The following is an 18,050-nucleotide window of genomic DNA, read 5'->3' on the forward strand; positions in this document are numbered from 1 at the left end:
GGGCCTTAGTTGCCTGTGCCAACGGGCCCAACCCGGCCCGGGAGCCCAGCAGTCCGACCCGAGCGAGTCGCCCGTCCTGGTTTGGGTCAGACACGCGAGCCCCTGCCTGCAAATACAACTCGTCCCCCAGGCTGCCTCCGCCCTCCACAGACCCTCACTCCCCACCTTCTTGCGCCACAAGCCGGAGCCGACGATCCGCGCCGCCCGCCCGCGCCGCCGTCGACCGCCGGGATCGGTAAGCGCCCCGTCTCCCCGCCTCCCCGCGCCCCAGAAAGTAGGCCGGACGCGTCGCCGCCACCGCTGCCGCGCTGCTAAACCTACGCTGCCTGATTTAGACGAGATCCCAAATCCGATCGAACCCTTCCGCTGCAGCGGCGTCGCCGGATAGTGGGAATCGCCCCTGGCCATCATCTACCGTAGCAAGGTCACCTTGTACTTGGAAGGAATTCTTCTTTTCGTAGTCGTCGTCGTCGTCGTCCTACTACTCTGCTCGACTGGACCGGTGCTGAGTAGAGATCCCTCATGGCCTGGGTCGGTTTTCCGTTGTTCGTTTCCAACCCTAACTTGGCTGGGTTGTTCTGTTATTTTCTATGCCGTGAGCAATCTAACCTAACAATTGTTTTCACTGGTCGCGGAATTGTTTGCTGTGCGGTGGAGTAGGGAGAATTGGTTATTTACCCAAAACTTCACCAGCCTTGGATCATCTACCCAAAGTTCATTGTACATTGGTAAATAACCCAGCAAAGACTTGAAAGGAAAATAACAATTACAGAAGGACCCTAACTAGTGCTGCTCATGATTCACGTAACTGCGTAAGAATAGGATCGATCAGATCGAAACCCACCAGTTCAGCATACCGCATACGCCTCGAGTTGGCGCCGTTCGCGGCGGCGGATCAATCACCTTGGCCGCCGACGTCTCGCAGCCGTCTCGACGCCGTCGACCTTCATCAACATCGTCCGCTCGTGATCACCGCTGTTGTCGCTATCCGCCTGTACGTCCCGCCATCGTATGCCCTGACCGTAGCGTCCCGCCGCCGTGCACTTATATGTCTGATTCCATCTTATCTTCATCAGAACGGACAGGCATGCCATCCATTAGCTATTAAATTCATGAGAACATTCAGTTTGGACAAGCACCGTGCCCACCAAAATCCATGCTAGTTAATCAAGGTCCAATCGATCTGAGCTATATGCACCTCTCTAAGGAGCATCCAACTGAACAATTTCTTTAGCTAGATAGCTAGGCAGATTGTCCTTGTAGATTATATTTTTGGAGGATGGAGGAGAGCAAGAGCGATTTTTTTTACTCAAGTGGTTTTCATCCAATCCAGGAATACGTTTAATGACTAGCTCTAATTGGAGTCCTACTGTAGTTCTTTTTTTTACTCTCAAGTCCCAACTGGGTATTTTGCCAATGTACAATGAACTTTGGGTAGATGATCAAAGGCTGGTGAAGTTTTGGGTAAATAACCAATTCTCCCGGTGGAGTACTAGTAGAAGTGTATTTTCCAGAAACTTTTGGTGTCCAACTGAACCTCTCATGGCCCCCCCCTTTGTGGTCAGTGATAATTGTATTGCATCTTGGTGCAATTACCAAGTGTAACAAACCAAGGAAATTCCAGGTTTTCCATGTGGGCAGGTAGCTTCGTTCGCAAATACATGCATACCTTCCCACGCCATGTTCCAAGTACTACGGTAGAAGTTTCACTAGGATACTTACTGCCCTGCCATATGCCTAGTACACATGTCTGAATAGTCCTTGCAGTTGCCTGTTACATGAAGCTTGGTCATGCTTATTCTCAATGCGGTTGCTTCTATTTCTCTTTCCAGGAGACAACTCTACATTGGTTTAGAGGTTGAAGCAACTTAACAATGAGCAGCATCGGAACTGGGTATGATCTGTCCGTTACCACTTTCTCTCCGGACGGCCGTGTCTTCCAGGTCGAGTATGCTGGCAAGGCTGTCGACAACAGCGGGTAGGACTTGGCTCCCTTACCATTTTGTTGTACCCTTTTCTGTCTATGCGACTTAATGCTGCAATTTGGATGTTTTTTGTGTAGGACGATCGTTGGCATCAAATGCAAAGATGGAATCGTCCTTGTAAGTGGTTACTCGGTTTACTTTGCCCAGATTTGGTGTTCTTTTCTGCATGTTTTGTGTGATAACTTCTTATGATGTTGGCCTGTAGGGTGTGGAGAAGCTGATAACATCTAAGATGATACTTGCTGGCTCGAATCGGAGACTTCACTCCGTGCACCACAACTCTGGCTTGGTAATTTGTCTTCCATTTTTTTGGCATACAGGGTGGCAAGACTCTAAAATTGACCAGCAATAATTTAAAATATATATTGCATTGCATTATCCTTGGTAGATATGTGATTAGGTCTTGTATTCTGCAGCTGTTATCTTTGATGTTATTTTTAGATCACCGTTTTTTTATCTGGTAATGAATTTTCATTTGTATATAAGCTAATTACTGTTCTCATTTTCAGGCTGTGGCTGGGCTAGCAGCAGATGGTAGGCAGATAGTCTCAAGAGCAAAGTCAGAGGCAGCTAATTATGAGAAGTAAGAATTACTGCGACTTTTGATTCGATATGATATGATGTAGTTTTCTAGAATTGCAACCTAAAGCTGTTTCCACCAGGGTATACGGAGAACCCATGCCTGTGAAGGAATTAGCTGATCGTGTAGCTAGCTATGTTCATCTGTGTACACTCTACTGGTGGCTCAGGTGAGATAATTAACACTTTCTTGTTCGAGAAGGCAGTTGCCTTGTTCAACGTGTTACTTTATAGTTTGATACAATTTAAATTCCTTCTGTTTCAGGCCTTTTGGCTGTGGAGTTATTCTTGGAGGTTATGATAGGGATGGGCCACAGCTCTACATGATCGAACCTTCAGGTCTCTCCTATGTAAGTTCTCACTCCAACACTTGGTAGTTCTTCGTTTTTGCCATTCTTGTTAGGGCTGAGCAAGGGATAAGTTGGGTAGGTAACACATTTATATTTCATAACAGCGGGCAAGTTTAATATTACAGAGTATACAGTTTTATTTATAACTTTACATGTATTAAGATATGCTTATGAAATTTTGACTTACCAATTGAATTATGACAGAAATATTTTGGTGCTGCTCTCGGTAAAGGAAGACAAGCTGCAAAAACGTAAGCCAACTTCAATACTTCGTTTATTTGTATGATTTCTGCAGTGCCAAATTTCTGTATCGTTGTAAACTACTAGGACTTCTAGCCTACAGCACGGGACATTCACCAAGCATTAGTATAATGTTCCTATACAATACCATCTTAATTGTTTGAAGTAGACCTTGAGGAATAGTGGGATTAAGGCTACTGTTCTTGTTCTCAATGATTTTGATACATCAAATGAACTGTCTACAATTAGCATATATGCAGGTAGTAGTTTTAATGCTGTTCTGTATTTAATGGGCAAAATATGCTCTTATTGCCTATATTCAGATTGCCACTACAATAACACAGCTTAGGTGTTGTTTATTTTTGTGCCACACTTTGCTGCATACTTAGGCAAGTTTCACTTTGCCAAGATTTTCTTTTATTTTTTTTGCAAAATTTTGGTTCCACATTTTTCTCAAAACTGTACTCCACACGCCATATATGTTTTTAAGAAAATTTTCCAACACATGTGATGAATAATTTGCCAAGGTTTTCTTTTATTTTTTTGCAAAATTTTGGTTCCACATTTTCTCAAAACTTTTCTCCACACGCTGTATACATTTTTTGAGAAAATTTTCCAACACATGTGATCAACGATTTGCTAGCCACACAAGTTGTGGCTTTCCACACACGTGTACTAAGTTTAGTAAAATATCACAATTAACAGGCCCTCACTTTAGCAGTTTGGTAATAATAGCTTCTTTACAGCTATAACAGAAATATTTTACCAGAATTGGCAAGTAGTTGATTCTGAATTGACTAGCTTCTGCAGTGCAGAATCACAACACAAAAACTGTCTGTTAATGATTATAGATGAGCATAGTTTACATTTACATAGTGCAAATGCACCAACATTAATACTATCTTTCTTCTGGTATTTGTCTTTTTGGGGATTTGGTTTCAGAATAGTTAATTAGCAAAACTTGATCCACTTACTTTCTCCCCTTATAACTGTAGCCGGTCTAGAGCTTTGCTTTACGAAAAACTTAAATGACTCAAAATGTCCCAAGAATGTCCCTTTTAATGGTTAGCAGCTGTTGTTGTCAAATGCATCTGCATAAAATATTTATGATGATGTCCACTACGTATTTCTGTTGGTCGTAATCAACGGTTTTGCATTCTGATTCATCTATCTTTTTAATGTTGTCCTGCAGGGAGATTGAGAAATTGAAGCTTTCTGAGCTGACCTGCAGGGAAGGCATCGTTGAGGTTGCCAAGATGTATGCTCTAAATCTTTTCCCATAGTACATTATTGTTTCAAGCTTCCGCTTAAGATCCAGCGCCTAAAATTTTCTGCCATGCTTGTCGTAAAAGCTTGTTAGTTATGTACTAATATGTGCTGAAGCATGGCGATGATAGTGAGTACTAGTCAACGACTAAGGATTTTTCTCTCATAGACAGAAAAGTACTCTAGTTAGTCTAGGAGGCATTCCTGTTCGTACACCCCTTCTAATTTTTACTACCCTTGGCATAATTATTTTACTTATACAAGCACTAGTTGTGGTTACAATTGGTTTTGCGATAGGCTTACATAATGTTTTTGCGATAGGTTCATACACCCCTTTTTGTCTGTGTGACTGGGAGTTTGACACTGAAAGCTAATCAACTATCCTGGTTCTCACAAACCTCCTAAAATAGCCTGACATATCTTTTTTTTCTCTATATCCAGAATTTATGGTGTACATGATGAAGCGAAAGACAAATCTTTTGAGCTGGAATTGAGCTGGGTATGCGATGAATCTAACCGTCAGCACGAGAAGGTAATAAAAGATCATTTTTGGACAATATCGTGTCCCCTTGGAATTACACAGCCGCCTGGGTCACCGAGTCCCCTTTTCCTGAAGTACTAACTTGCCACACCATACATACAGGTTCCAAGCGATCTTCTGGAGCAGGCCAAGGCAGCTGCTCAGGCAGCGCTTGAGGAGATGGATGCTGACTAAAGACGAGACAACTAATCAATCATGCTCTGAAGGCTTCCCATTTCCTTTCACGCGTGGTGTAATAGATACAGGACCAGTTCATGAATTTCTGTTTCAGAGCTAAAACCAGAATCTCCTCAGGATATTGTCTCTTTGGGTTCCATCTTGGTCGAGGTAGCAAGCAGGGCTCTTGTTGTTTGAGGTTCTAGCGGATTGTACTGTGCTTGCAGTTTGGTTGCACATTGATTCTGAATCTATTGAACTCTGAATGACCTTGAAATCCAATGAGTAGTATCGACAATATCCATTGCCATTTGCCCATTACTGCGATTGAAAACATATCCATCGCCATTGCCCATTGCTGCGATTAAAACGTTTCTTGCCGTTGATGGTTTGGAGTCTGGAGACTTTGGTAGGTGACGAGACTGACAAACGTATGTAAATACACCAAATGTTAATCCAAAAGCTGTCTCCCTGATCTTCCATCCTGGTTAACATCGTTGACTCGTGGGCACAAAAGAAGCCTTTGAAGAAACTCTTAATGAGACTAGTGCACCTTTTCCCGACTAGTGCACCTTTTCCCGTCGTAGGGAAAGAGATTTGGTGCACATGAGCACCAGCGATCTCGTTTAAAAAGAAAATAAAAAATTATATTTTTGAGTTTCAAAAAATTCTGGAAAAAGATCCGCACATAGTCAATGATGTATCCCACAAACGTGTAAAAAATCAATTTCAAATACTTAATATTTTGAGCTACACAAAATTAACAAAATTGTAGATCTGAGTAGTCATTTTCAAATCTTCAAAACATATCAAATTTTTTCATTTTTATCTAGCTCAAAATAAAAAGAATTTCGGATTGGGATTTAGCATGATTGTGGAATGTATCAATGACAGTCTTCAGAATTATTTTCATGATTTTTATAACTTGTAAAAATATTTTTAAATTTTAAGCTAAAAACACTTTTCGCCGTCCTAGGACCTACTCTGGCCTTTTGCGGTGGCGGTGGGTCCAGGAGCCTAGCATCCCCGCGGCTGTCCAAGCCCGTCGGATCAGCAGCCGACGGTCTTGATGCAGCCGACTACATGCCCCACCAACCCCAATAAAGTCAGCCATACCTCGCCTAGTCCGCTCCACCTCCACATCACTGCCTCCTTCTCCGCGTGGTCGCTTCAGTTTCATTTTGTTTCCACCCAAGGGATCGCTCGCTGTCTTGTCGTCGCGGCGGCGGCGGCGACGGAGGCGTTGTTCCCAGACCGCATCTCCGGGCGACAGGCTTCCTCCTCAGGTAGGGTTCCCTCCCCTCCCTCGGTTTGGTTGGCCTCCTCCTAGGGTTTTTTTTTTTCTGTGTGTGTGAGGTACCAGTCCTTTCTCGCTACCGTGGACTTGGACCAGCCGGATAGTGCGGTTTTGGATTAGATTTGTTTTCCTCGCTACCGTTTCGATGGCCTTGGACCAGCCGGATCCTGCTGTTTTGGCTTAGATTTGTTCTTCGGAATTGTGTTTTGTTACGGCCAGGATATGGAGGCTTTAATTCGCCCTTTCAGGGTGGGCAGTGTTAGCGCATTAGGCCTTGTTTGGGAGTACTAGACTGTTTTACTGCAGATTAGTGGGGATAATACTCGGGCGAACCCCTATCGTCACCCAATCCCCCGCAAAACCCCATCCCCAATCCACTAGGTAAGGGTCGAGCATTGGGGATTGAAAAAAACCAACACACTAAGATTTGGGAAGAAAAAGTGGGGATTAAACTCGCTCAATACTCTAGCACCAAACATGCATTTAGAACTAGTGGGGATTTAGAGTTTGCTGCGATTTATCCCCACTAATCCTCTACTGCCGAACAAGGCCTAGCAGGGAACTATGGTTCTGACCACTCAGTAGCTAGTACCTGACCGATTCCTGGCAGGCTGGGCATGACCAGCAGGAATTCGACATGCCAAATCAACATTCTTTTCTCTATCGATACGTTTGACATAGGTTTTAGGTCTGCACCGCTACCTGTTTACGCAATGTACCATGGAAATAATTTCGTTTAGTTTAAATAGCGTCAAAAGCTTACCATCTTACCCCCTTGCCGTTACCGTTAACTTGTACGTATCTGCGGTTGAATCGGACAACTTTGCGGTCTTCTCAATCTCCCGCGCCAAAGTTGGTGTCCTAAAACGTCGTAGTTCCTGCCTTGTCACTTTCAGATCTCAGCGTAGTATCCTTATTATATATTTTTTTATTGAAACTGCAATATCATTCTATGAATTTGACGGACCGAATGAAATTATTCTCAGCAAGATTTGGGTATGTGCCATTTAAAAAACACAAAGCAATACACCAACTGTTGTCTGTTATGGTTTATGGTTGACTTCTCCGTATCCGCTGTTGAATCGGACAACTTCGCATTCTTCTCAATCTCCTGCAGCCACAATTGATGTCCTAAAATGCCCTAATTCCTGCCTTGTTACTTTCAGATCTTACCATAGTATCCTTGTTATATTTTTGTTGATTTAAACTGCAATATCTTTCTAGGAATTTGATGGAAGGAATGAAGTTTTTATAAACAATTTTTATTTTCAGCAAGATTTGGGTCTGTACCATTTAAAGAATACCATTTTAGCAGTATACCATCAAAAGAATTTCGTTTAGTTTAAATAGCAACAAAAGGTTAGCATCTTTCTCCTGTTGTCGTTACCGTTACCGTTATTGTTAACTTCTCCGAATCCGATGTTGAATCGGACAACTTCGCCTTCTTCTCCATCTCCCGTGCCACTGGGGCACCTACCTCAGTGGCCATAGTTGATGCCCTAACGCCCTAATATCTGCCTTGTTACTTTCAGATCTCAGCTTAGTATCCTTGTTATATTTTTGTTGATTTAAACTGCAATTTCTTTCTAGGAATTTGATGGAATGAAGTTTTTTTTAAACAATTTCTATTTTCGTGAACACCATTTTAGCAATATATCATCAAAAAATATTCGTTTAGTTTAAATAGCAACAAAAGGTTAGCATCTTACTCCTGTGGTTGTTAGCGTGACCGTCATGGTTAACTTTCTCTGTATCCGTTGTTGAATCGGACAACTTCACCTTCTTCTCCATCTCCCGTGCCACTGCGGCACCCACCTCAATGGCCATAGTTGATGCCCTAACGCTCTAATTCCTGCCTTGCTACTTTCAGATCTCAGCGTAGTATCCTTGTTATATTTTTGTTGATCTAAACTGCAATGTCTTTCTAGTAATTTGGCAGACAGAATGAAGATTTTTCATGAATTATCATTTCTAGAAAGATTTGGGTCTGTACCATTAAAATAATACCCTTTTAGCAACATTACCATTAAAAGAATTTCATTTAGTTTAATAGCATTAAAAGGTTAGCATCTTACTCCCGTATCGTTACCGTTATGGTTTATGGTTAATTTCTCCATACCCGCTGATGAATCGGACAACTTCACATTCTTCTCCATCTCCCGTCCCACTGCGGCACCCACCTCAATGGCCATAGTTGATGCCCTAACGCCCTAATTCCTGCCTTGTTACTTTCAGATCTCAGCGAGTTAGCATAGTATTCTTGTTATATTTTTGCTGATTTAAACTGCAATGTCTTCTAGGAATTTGACAGACCAAATGAAGATTTTTTTTATCAATTTTTATTTCTAGGAACATTTGGGTTTGTACCATTAAAAGAACACCATTTTAGTAATGCACCATCAAAATAATTTCGTTTAGTTTGAATACCATCAAAAGGTTAGCAGGTTACTCATGTTGTTGTTTACATTTAACTTCTCCGTATTTTCTGTTGAATCGGACAACTTTGCATTCTTCTCCATATCCCAGCTGGCCACCTCATCAATTGCCATAGTTGATGCTGCTTTGCCACCGCAGCATTTAACAGTAACAGTGCGCTTTTTTAGCGGCATTACTAAACGGAATCTTTTGACTGCGTTTTGATAAATACTGATCTTCTAATGATATAGATCCAAACTTTCTTTCTTTCTAACAGTGCTATTTCTGGACCGAATTGCTCTCTCTTCTAATTATCTTTTGCTGCCAATTGGTAGCGCTCACTCTTGTGATTAGCTGTATCTGCCACAGCTCAATTCTTTGCTGCTGCAACTTCTTGTTCTGGACCACATGCAATCACCTGCTACTCAGGGTGGGCATAAAAACCGTGAAACCGAAAACCGAACCGAAGCCGAAACCGAACTAACCGAAATCTCGGTTTTTTCCATTAACCGCTATTTTTTCGGTTTCCATTTATACTAACCGAATTAAATTTGGTAGAACTCGGTTTTTAGCCCCACCAACCGAACAAGACCGAATAGACCGAATTGAGTAACCTACCATCAATTTGTGCATAAACCGATCATTCCATAGAAGCTCAACTGCGTTGGATGTTCCAAAAATTGTTCATTCAATGTATGACTTTGGTCTTTGATGTACTAGCTTTTTCTGAATATACCTGCATAATAGAAAACGTTGCTCGAAGTCTTAGGTACCCCTTTTAATCTCTCACGAGTGATGCACCTGTACGACGAGTGCCGCAGCCTACCAAATAGCATCCCTCCACGATTGGTGCTCATTTGTCAATTTCTTGCGCAGTTGATGCTTTTTGTGTTGATATGTCAATCACTATTTGCTTTCTTCCGTGATGCCTACTATTAAATGAATCCCAATTTGTTGAACATTATTTATGAGACCCTGTTCTACTATTTGGTTTGATCTTGTCGTCCAAAGAATTCCATACCATGATGTATCTGGGATAGTAGTCATTAGTGAAAAAACAATAGTTATACAATTCAAGTGAGTAGGTTCATTCGGTTTTAACCGAAAACCGAACCGAATTTGTCGGTTAACCGAATCTTCGGTTTTCTAAATTTTCATGCCAATTTCGGTTACCATTTTTTAAAACCGAATTTGTTCAAAAACCGCAAAAACCGAACCGAAATTTCGGTTAAAACCGAATGCCCACCCTGACCTGCTACTGTGCAAGTCAAAACCAAGCTCTTGTCGATGCATACATGATACATTGATACATATCAGAATGCGCATATGCACGCTTATTTAACCAATAAGAGCGCGTGCATACAAATCAATCTCAAGTGATCAAACAAATCGTGCATGCTTGTTGACTACCATAAGCATGTAGGGCTCTAGCAATTGCGTAACTTGTGATACAGAGGGCAAGTGAGTAGATACATTGCTTGCTTAGTCAACTAGAAGGGTCTGGTGTACTGAGTTAGTCATACATTCCCACTTTTCATGATTTTTTTTTGAACCTTTAACCAATAAAAGCGCCTGCACTCAGATCAATCAAAACATGCATGCGTGTTGACCACCATAGCATGTACTGATCATTAAAATTGTAGGGCTCTAGCAATTGTGTAACTTGTGATACAGAGAGCAAGTGAGTGGAGAATGACTTGCTTTAGTCGACTAGAAGTGTGTTGTGTACTGAGTCAGTCATACATTCCCACTTTATTGAAAAAATGAAACAAAATGAATATTGCCAATGTGACTTAAAGTTTTATGGATTGAAACTCTGGGCTCTGTTTGTACTGTAGATAGAAAGTGGGAAGTTTCGCGCTATTTATTTGTAACAAACTGAAATTTTTGCTTTAGATGGAATGATCTCAATGAAATTTTGGTCCTTCTTGAAATGTACTTTGCCAATACTACATGTCCACTTTATATTCTTTTTCATAATGCCTCTCCATAGTCCCTAGTTGGCAGAGCTTCATCCAAACTTCCACAGCATTTGTGCCAGTCTACTACTAATGGCAGAGCACAATCCATAGCCATTTAATTCCTGTGTAATCCCGTCTTCCAAACTTTTCGTGGTTCATCCTCCATGTCTCGCCTCAGTCGGTAAGTGTAATCAGTAGTGCCGGTGGGCGGTGGCAGAGAAAAGATATAGGTGGGCAAGAAAATTATGTTATATAAGGAAAACATATTTTTATTGAAAATAAGAAAATTACTGTAAATGTGAATATAACAGTTATATTGTCGAAGCGGTAAAACTCAAAGTGGCTGAATTGAGGTCTGTGTTCGAAAACCATCAAGTCATGGTTTATTTCTCATTTTCTTCATGTACATCTTCAATAGCTGCAAAACAAGGAAATGCTTAACAGACAAAATGAACAGTGCACTAATCTACATATGCATACATATGTCCAATACATTTCTATCTTGGGAAGACTCAGCTCCTCCTGCCCCCCTACCTCCGCCACTGGCAATTGGTGGAGACTATGATGACGTCATATTCAGTTTTGATGGTAGCGTTATTAATCAGCAAGTATTGAGATTTGTTTGTATGTATCTTGGTTTACCTGTGTTTTGATATTGACTTCAGAAAACTAATAATAATAATAATAATAGTGTGATTATGGTTCTGTTACATATATTAGTTATTGTTGTTTGGGTTTCCTAGTAATTGTTCCATTATTGATGCTAGTTAGTAGATTTACTCAAGGTGATTTCTGATTTAGTTTTGAAAAAAATCAAAGCGTCGAAACTCGAAAGTAGGTGAGACTGTAACTTGATGTTTTACGTTCATGCTGATTGTAGTTGCATGCAGTAATGTTTGTTGGGTGCAAACCATGTTTATGGATTCACTAAGTTATGCTTACTCCATTTGATATTTTGGCTAATTTATAGTACATAAAGGTTTTACTTGTGCAGGAATTTTTGGTTGATTTGAGATGGACAGGGCTAGGAATTTCATACCTGACCCTAATGAGGAGCTCCTGGATATCAAGCCATTAAGGTCTTTAGCTCCAATGTTCCCTGCACCAATGGGAGTCAACATTATTCAGTCAAGCACACCGCCGTTGGTCTGCGTGACTCCTGTTGGCCAGTTTCCTACAGGATTTGGTGCAGGGAACCTTCCTGCCTTTGGATCATTTGCCACCTTCAGTGCTACTGCAAATGGTTTCTCGCATGCAGGCACCAGTGCTAATGGGCCCACTGATGCTACCCCTATCTCAGCCTACAAAACGAGATCATCTGGGGGTACATCTGAGCACAAGGCTAAGAGGTCTTCCGGTTTGGCTGCAGATGGCTCAAATGGAGTTAAGGCCAAGCGTCTTAGGCCCAACTACAAGAATCTTGTCGCTGGCAAGGAGATTGCTTTTTTGCCAGCTTCAAATAGTAATCCTAGGGATACTGTGGAAGCAGTTCATATGATCTTCGAGGCACTCAGACGTAGACATGTGCAGATGGATGAAACACAGGATGGTAGAAAATGTGCAAACATGAAAGCTGGCACCATCATGATCGCCAATAATATCAGGGCCAATGCAGGAAAGAAGGTTGGGCCTGTTCCTGGAGTTGAAATAGGGGATATTTTCTATTTCAGGATGGAGCTATGCATCATTGGTTTGCATGCTCAAAGCATGTGTGGCATTGATTACATTGGAAATGTCGAGGATTCTGTAGCAATTTGTATTGTTGCAGCAGGTGGTTATGAGAATCAGGATGATGACACAGAGACGCTGGTGTACAGTGGTTCAGGGGGTAATAGTAGGAATACTGAGGAGAGGCATGACCAGAAGCTTGAGAGGGGCAACCTTGCTCTTGAGAGGAGTGTGCACAGGAAGAATGAGATAAGAGTTGTGCGGGGATTCAAAGATCCAGCTTGTGTTTCTGGAAAAATATACATATATGATGGCCTCTATAAGATCCAAGAGTCCTGGAAGGAGAGAACAAAGTTTGGCATCAATTGCTTCAAGTACCGGTTGCAGCGTGAACCTGGACAGCCTGATGGAGCTGCAATATGGAAGATGACTCAACGATGGATACAAGATCCATCAACAAGAGGCACTGTTATACTACCTGACCTATCATCTGGGGCTGAAATAATCCCAGTTTGTCTTGTCAATGAGGTAGATCATGAGAAAGGACTTGGACATTTCACCTATACTAATGAGGTCAAATACTTGAGATCCCTCACTTCTGTGAGGCCATTGCTGGGTTGTCAGTGCGAGAGTGTTTGCCTACCTGGTGATACCAGCTGTGCTTGTGGGCAACATAATGGAGGGGATCTACCCTACAATTCATCAGGAGTGTTGGTGTTCCGCAAGCCAGTAATATATGAATGTGGTGAAGCTTGCCATTGTACCCTGAATTGTCGCAACAGAGTGACCCAAAAGGAGAACAGATACCACTTTGAGGTCTTTAGGACCACAAATCGAGGCTGGGGTCTTCGCTGCTGGGACCCTATCCGTGCTGGTGCATTTATCTGTGAGTACACTGGGGAGGTCGTTGATGGGCTCAATAATCTGGATGATTACATTTTTCAGACTGCGTGTCCTGGTGACAAGACGCTAAAATGGAATTGTGGGAGTGAATTGTTAGGTGAGGAAAGCACATATGTATCAGCTGATGAATTTGAGCCACTGCCCATCAAGATAAGTGCAAAACGTAGGGGAAATGTCTCACGTTTCATGAACCACAGTTGCTCCCCGAATGTCTTCTGGCAACCAGTGCAATATGGCCATGGCGATGACAAGCACCCACATATCATGTTCTTTGCACTTAATCACATCCCACCCATGACAGAACTAACTTATGACTATGGTGTGGTTGGAGCTGAGCCCACTCGTAGGACCAGGAACTGCCTGTGTGGATCATCAAGCTGTCGTGGGGTATTTTGATCCATTTGGGAGCATGTACATAGTGGTGGATCAACATGTAAAGGTAAGGTTCTTTGCAAGATTGGTTTCTGTATTAAAGACATATTAATCTGTTCTTATTATTACTCGAGTATTCATCTGTTTCATTGGACGCCGTGGTGCCAAATTGCTATATGGTTTTGAGTGCCTTGTTATGCTATTCACATTTCTCTTGTATGTTTATATCATAGAAGTTGGCATTTTGTCTTCCCCCTAGCGCCAATATTCCTTTTGTAACAAACTTTGATAATTGCTTCCAACTACATATGTTTCATTATGGTAGCAGGTTAAGCACAGTTCTTTTAATCTTGAAATGCAGCACAACACATGTTGTTTACCCACAGGCAAACTGCATTTGTGTACATACTTCACGCAGATTACTTAGCGTTAGATGTTAGCATCTTGAATCTTTATTACTTCTGGATTACTTGCTGATAAATAATACCGGTTTTTGAGTGTGTCCTTTACACATTACTTGTTTGCTCACCTTGCAGATGTGCTGCTGTTATACTGTCGCATTGGCTTCTATCTATTTTTTTTTTGTGGGAGGCTTCTATCTATGTTAACTGCGAAGATGGTTAATTATCACCAGTTTGAACTATGAAGACAGTAAATTATGTCTGGGCCTTAGAATACCATGTCGCTGCACTCGGGTTCTATTGGATGGTGGCTTTGTGCCCTCCATTTCTTCAGATATGATGCCTTTGTTGATGTATTGCTGCCTATCTGTCTATTTTTTGCCATCCATTTGCAACATCCTGTGTAGGGTTAGCGTCAGTTTTAACTGGTCCCTGGCTGTTAGTTGTGACTTGTTAGACTCGGAGATGTAAAACATGCGGCTTAGTCTCGTCTTGCAATGGGATCAGTCTTGTTAGTTACATTTGCTCTGTCGTTGGATGTCGACCATCGTGCAGGCAAATGTCTGTGGCATACTTTGTCTATTGCACAGCACTCGTCCCACTGACGTGTGGAATGAACCCAACTTGTAGTGAATCTATGGGGAATTTGGCAAATATCATAGGAACTTCTTATATCCCGAGGTTGTTTTCTAGAAGCTGTGTTACTAATACTAGCTATCACTCATGAGTCCCTCTTTCTTCCTAAAGAGATGTGCTTCACACACAACTCTCTTTTAATGTGCTTCGGATATTTTAATGTGCTTCGGACAGATGTACACATATCCAAAAGATGTACACATATCCGAAATTCAATTCAGCACGTGGGAGCGAAATTCAATTCCGCACATGGGAGCATGTGCTCCTGCCATCAGAAGGAACATTTTGAAATGTTAAAAAAAATCGAACAAAATTTTTCTCGCTTACGTATCGACATTTTACATGCGCACATCAAGTTTTTTGAAAAACCGACATTTTTTTATGACTTGTGAAAAGATAAACAAAACGTCTGATACACAAACTTTTTTTACAGCAAAATTTGTCTTTTTTACGAATGATACTCTAAATGTCGGTTTTCTTTGTGAACCTGTAGAATTTTGAGGTGTACCTACTAAATTTTGTGTTTGAATTTTTCGATATTTGAAAGTGTATTTAAAATGAAGTTTATAAACCAGGAGCAAAACACCACTCCCGTACACACATGGCTTATACTACTAGAAAGCTTGTGCATCACACACACCCGTAGATATCACGTGTATCAAGCTTTCCTACATGGTTACATGGGGTGGTACCCTATTTATACTTGTACATGATCCTTTAGGTTGTTGCCACATGGCACAATCCAAAACCTACACCATTGTTTCCATGTGGCACAATCTAAATCCTACACCATACCTTTTAGAATACTCTACAAACTCTAGAGTTTTCATACTACTAAATATCTTATTCTAGAATATTTCTAATTCTAGAGTTCTCTCTACATACATTCGATACCTCATGACTAAGCTAGCTCCTTCTACTAGCCAACTACATCGACAAGATTACTCCTAACAATTTCCCACATAATCTTGTCATATCAACTATATCCCCTAATCTAGATCGCATGGACCATGCATTTCATCATGTGACGGCCTCGCACCGCCTCACGTCGAGCAACGACGTCACACCCTGCTTGTCAGGCTCACACTAACTCCATATAAGATGGCATCATACCATTGGTTTGGTTTCACACTGACCTTCCATGTGTCAGCGGCATCACACCACCGTCATTGGCTTCACACCAACCTAGCTTTCTAGTGACAACATGACACCACATGGGTCGGCCTCACACCGACGTCCTCTACGACGATGGTATCACACCACTGCCTGTGCACACTCCCCAACAGTATTGCACCGGTGGGCGTGCACTTTCACCATGCCTCTCATAGGAGTTATGCCCCCCATCTAGCTTGTTGCAGCTTCACGCTGCAACTTTTGTTGGCTTCACACCAACTTTTTGCCTTGCAAGGAGCATAGATTCAACTTAAATATATGTAGACCGCGCCTTGACCTATTTACTTACTCGGGCTATATAGTTCTGTCTATAGCTAGTGCTTACTTTTCATAAGGTATAGTTAGCTCTCTTTGAGATGACGATATCACACTGCCGTCACTACGCAACGACATTGCATCACAATCTTCTTGTGACGGCATCACGCCACCGTCTCCTCCTAGCGGCATCACACCGCAACCAGCTGCTCGCGACATCACACCGCCAGCAACCTCCGCCTCGCGACCTCCACCTCGCATGGAGTCCGTCGCCACCTCCTCGGATCTTGAGGCTCTAATACCAATTATAGGAGGTATGCTACTAGCTCTCACCCATGACTCCCTCTCTTCCTAAAGATATGTGCTTCACACACAACTCTGTTTTGATGTGCTTCATACACACATACATTATTTTGATGTGCTTCACACACACGTATACACTGTTTTGATGTGCTTCACACAAACGTACACACGCATGGCTTATACTACTAGGAAGCTTGTGCTTCACACACACGTACACATAGGGCTTCTGTAGGAAGCTTTGTTAGATATGAAGTGCATCGTGCTTTGTTTTTTTAGATGGTACCAACTTTCGTTACATTGGAGGGGTAGTTCCCTATTTATACTTGTACATGACCCTTTAGATTGTTTCCATGTGACACAATCCAAATCCTACACCATACTTCTAGAACACTCTACAAATTCTAGATATTTCATACTACTAAACATCTCACTCTAGAACATTCCTAATTCTAGAGTTCTCCTACGTACACTAGATACTTCATGACTAAGCTAGCTCCTTCTACTAGCCAACTACATTAACAAGATTACTCCTAATAGTTTTGACATGTGAATTTTTTCTTATGATCGTTGAGTCATAGATCTGATGGCCATGATAGATCATAAGTTTTGGAGCTAGTACAAGCCATGTGTCCTAGAGATGGTCTTCTTGACTTGGTTGCTATTGGAAACCTTTGTGAATCCTGACAAGATCGTCGTCCCATTGCAATGCTGACTCAACTAGCCTCTACCCTCTCTTCTACTGGCGTGCACCACAGTTGGAGCCGATGACCAGACCAAAATCAATGCTAAGGGCATCTCCACGGGCGTCCCCATTAGGGGCTGAAAGGATCGTATGCCGCACCTAGAGGGGGGGGGGGTGATCAGGTGCTACCAATTTTTAGTTCTTTTCCTATTAAGACTTGACACAAAGGTAAATTCTCTAGATATGCAACTATGTAAATTTACCTAGATGACAAGACACACAACTAAGCAAGATATCACTAAGCAAGATATCGTAATGCAATAAAAGATAGAGGTAACCGAGAGTGCAGCACGTGGACACACAAGGGATGATTCCCGCAGTTCCTTCCTTTTGAAGGGAAGTACGTCTACGTTGGAGGGGTGTGGTTGCCATGAAGGCCTAACCAACGCCACAAAGGCCTCACCCTATTCTCCGATGAGCAACGCCACAAAGGCCTAGCTCACTTGTCCACTAAGGGATTTCCTCGAGGTGGAAACCGGTCCTTTACAAGATTCTTGGGGCACACATCCACAACTGAATTGGAGGCTCCCAAAAGTTGTTACAACACAACAAACAACAAGATCAAATCAAGTAACAACAACTAGGGTTTACAAAGGAAACACTAGCAATGGTGCCCTCAAGTAAATGAGGGGGAAATGTAAAATGCTTTGGTGAAGATGTAGATCGTGGTCTTCTCCTTCGATTCTCCAAAGATCAAGAACTTCCGGCGTCAGAGCCCAGGGTCACCTTCTTGGTGGCCGTCCTTTCGGCGGTGAACTCAGCCTTTCTTTCCCCGGGGGCGAGACCAGCAACTCCTCGGCGATGGCG

At 42.2% G+C, this 18,050-nt stretch overlaps 2 protein-coding genes across 3 annotated transcripts; both read left to right on the forward strand.

Annotated features, from left to right (window-relative positions):
- The first annotated feature begins 83 nt into the window (after positions 1 to 83).
- On the forward strand, positions 84 to 5,415 carry LOC127318097 (proteasome subunit alpha type-3). The gene is made up of 11 exons (XM_051348729.1): positions 84 to 235; positions 1,833 to 1,978; positions 2,063 to 2,102; positions 2,191 to 2,274; positions 2,495 to 2,568; positions 2,648 to 2,734; positions 2,830 to 2,914; positions 3,119 to 3,165; positions 4,347 to 4,412; positions 4,862 to 4,952; positions 5,064 to 5,415. Exons 2-11 carry the CDS (start codon positions 1,875 to 1,877, stop codon positions 5,133 to 5,135), a joined length of 750 nt encoding a protein of 249 aa, XP_051204689.1. The 5' UTR covers positions 84 to 235; positions 1,833 to 1,874; the 3' UTR covers positions 5,136 to 5,415.
- Positions 5,416 to 6,258: 843 nt separating this feature from the next.
- LOC127318112 (histone-lysine N-methyltransferase, H3 lysine-9 specific SUVH1) lies at positions 6,259 to 14,858 on the forward strand. Of its 2 annotated transcripts, none has more exons than XM_071821719.1 (3): positions 6,259 to 6,403; positions 11,770 to 13,800; positions 14,270 to 14,858. In XM_071821719.1, the coding sequence occupies exon 2, from the start codon at positions 11,805 to 11,807 to the stop codon at positions 13,755 to 13,757; it is 1,953 nt and encodes a 650-aa protein (XP_071677820.1). In that variant the 5' UTR covers positions 6,259 to 6,403; positions 11,770 to 11,804; the 3' UTR covers positions 13,758 to 13,800; positions 14,270 to 14,858. The 2 variants fall into 2 exon arrangements, with proteins under 2 accessions (XP_071677820.1, XP_051204707.1); XM_051348747.2 differs by having other exon boundaries at positions 11,785 to 13,800.
- Positions 14,859 to 18,050: the final 3,192 nt, after the last annotated feature.

Source organism: Lolium perenne, chromosome 1 (assembly GCF_019359855.2).
Source record: "Lolium perenne isolate Kyuss_39 chromosome 1, Kyuss_2.0, whole genome shotgun sequence".
In the NCBI taxonomy this organism is placed as follows: Eukaryota; Viridiplantae; Streptophyta; class Magnoliopsida; order Poales; family Poaceae; genus Lolium; species Lolium perenne.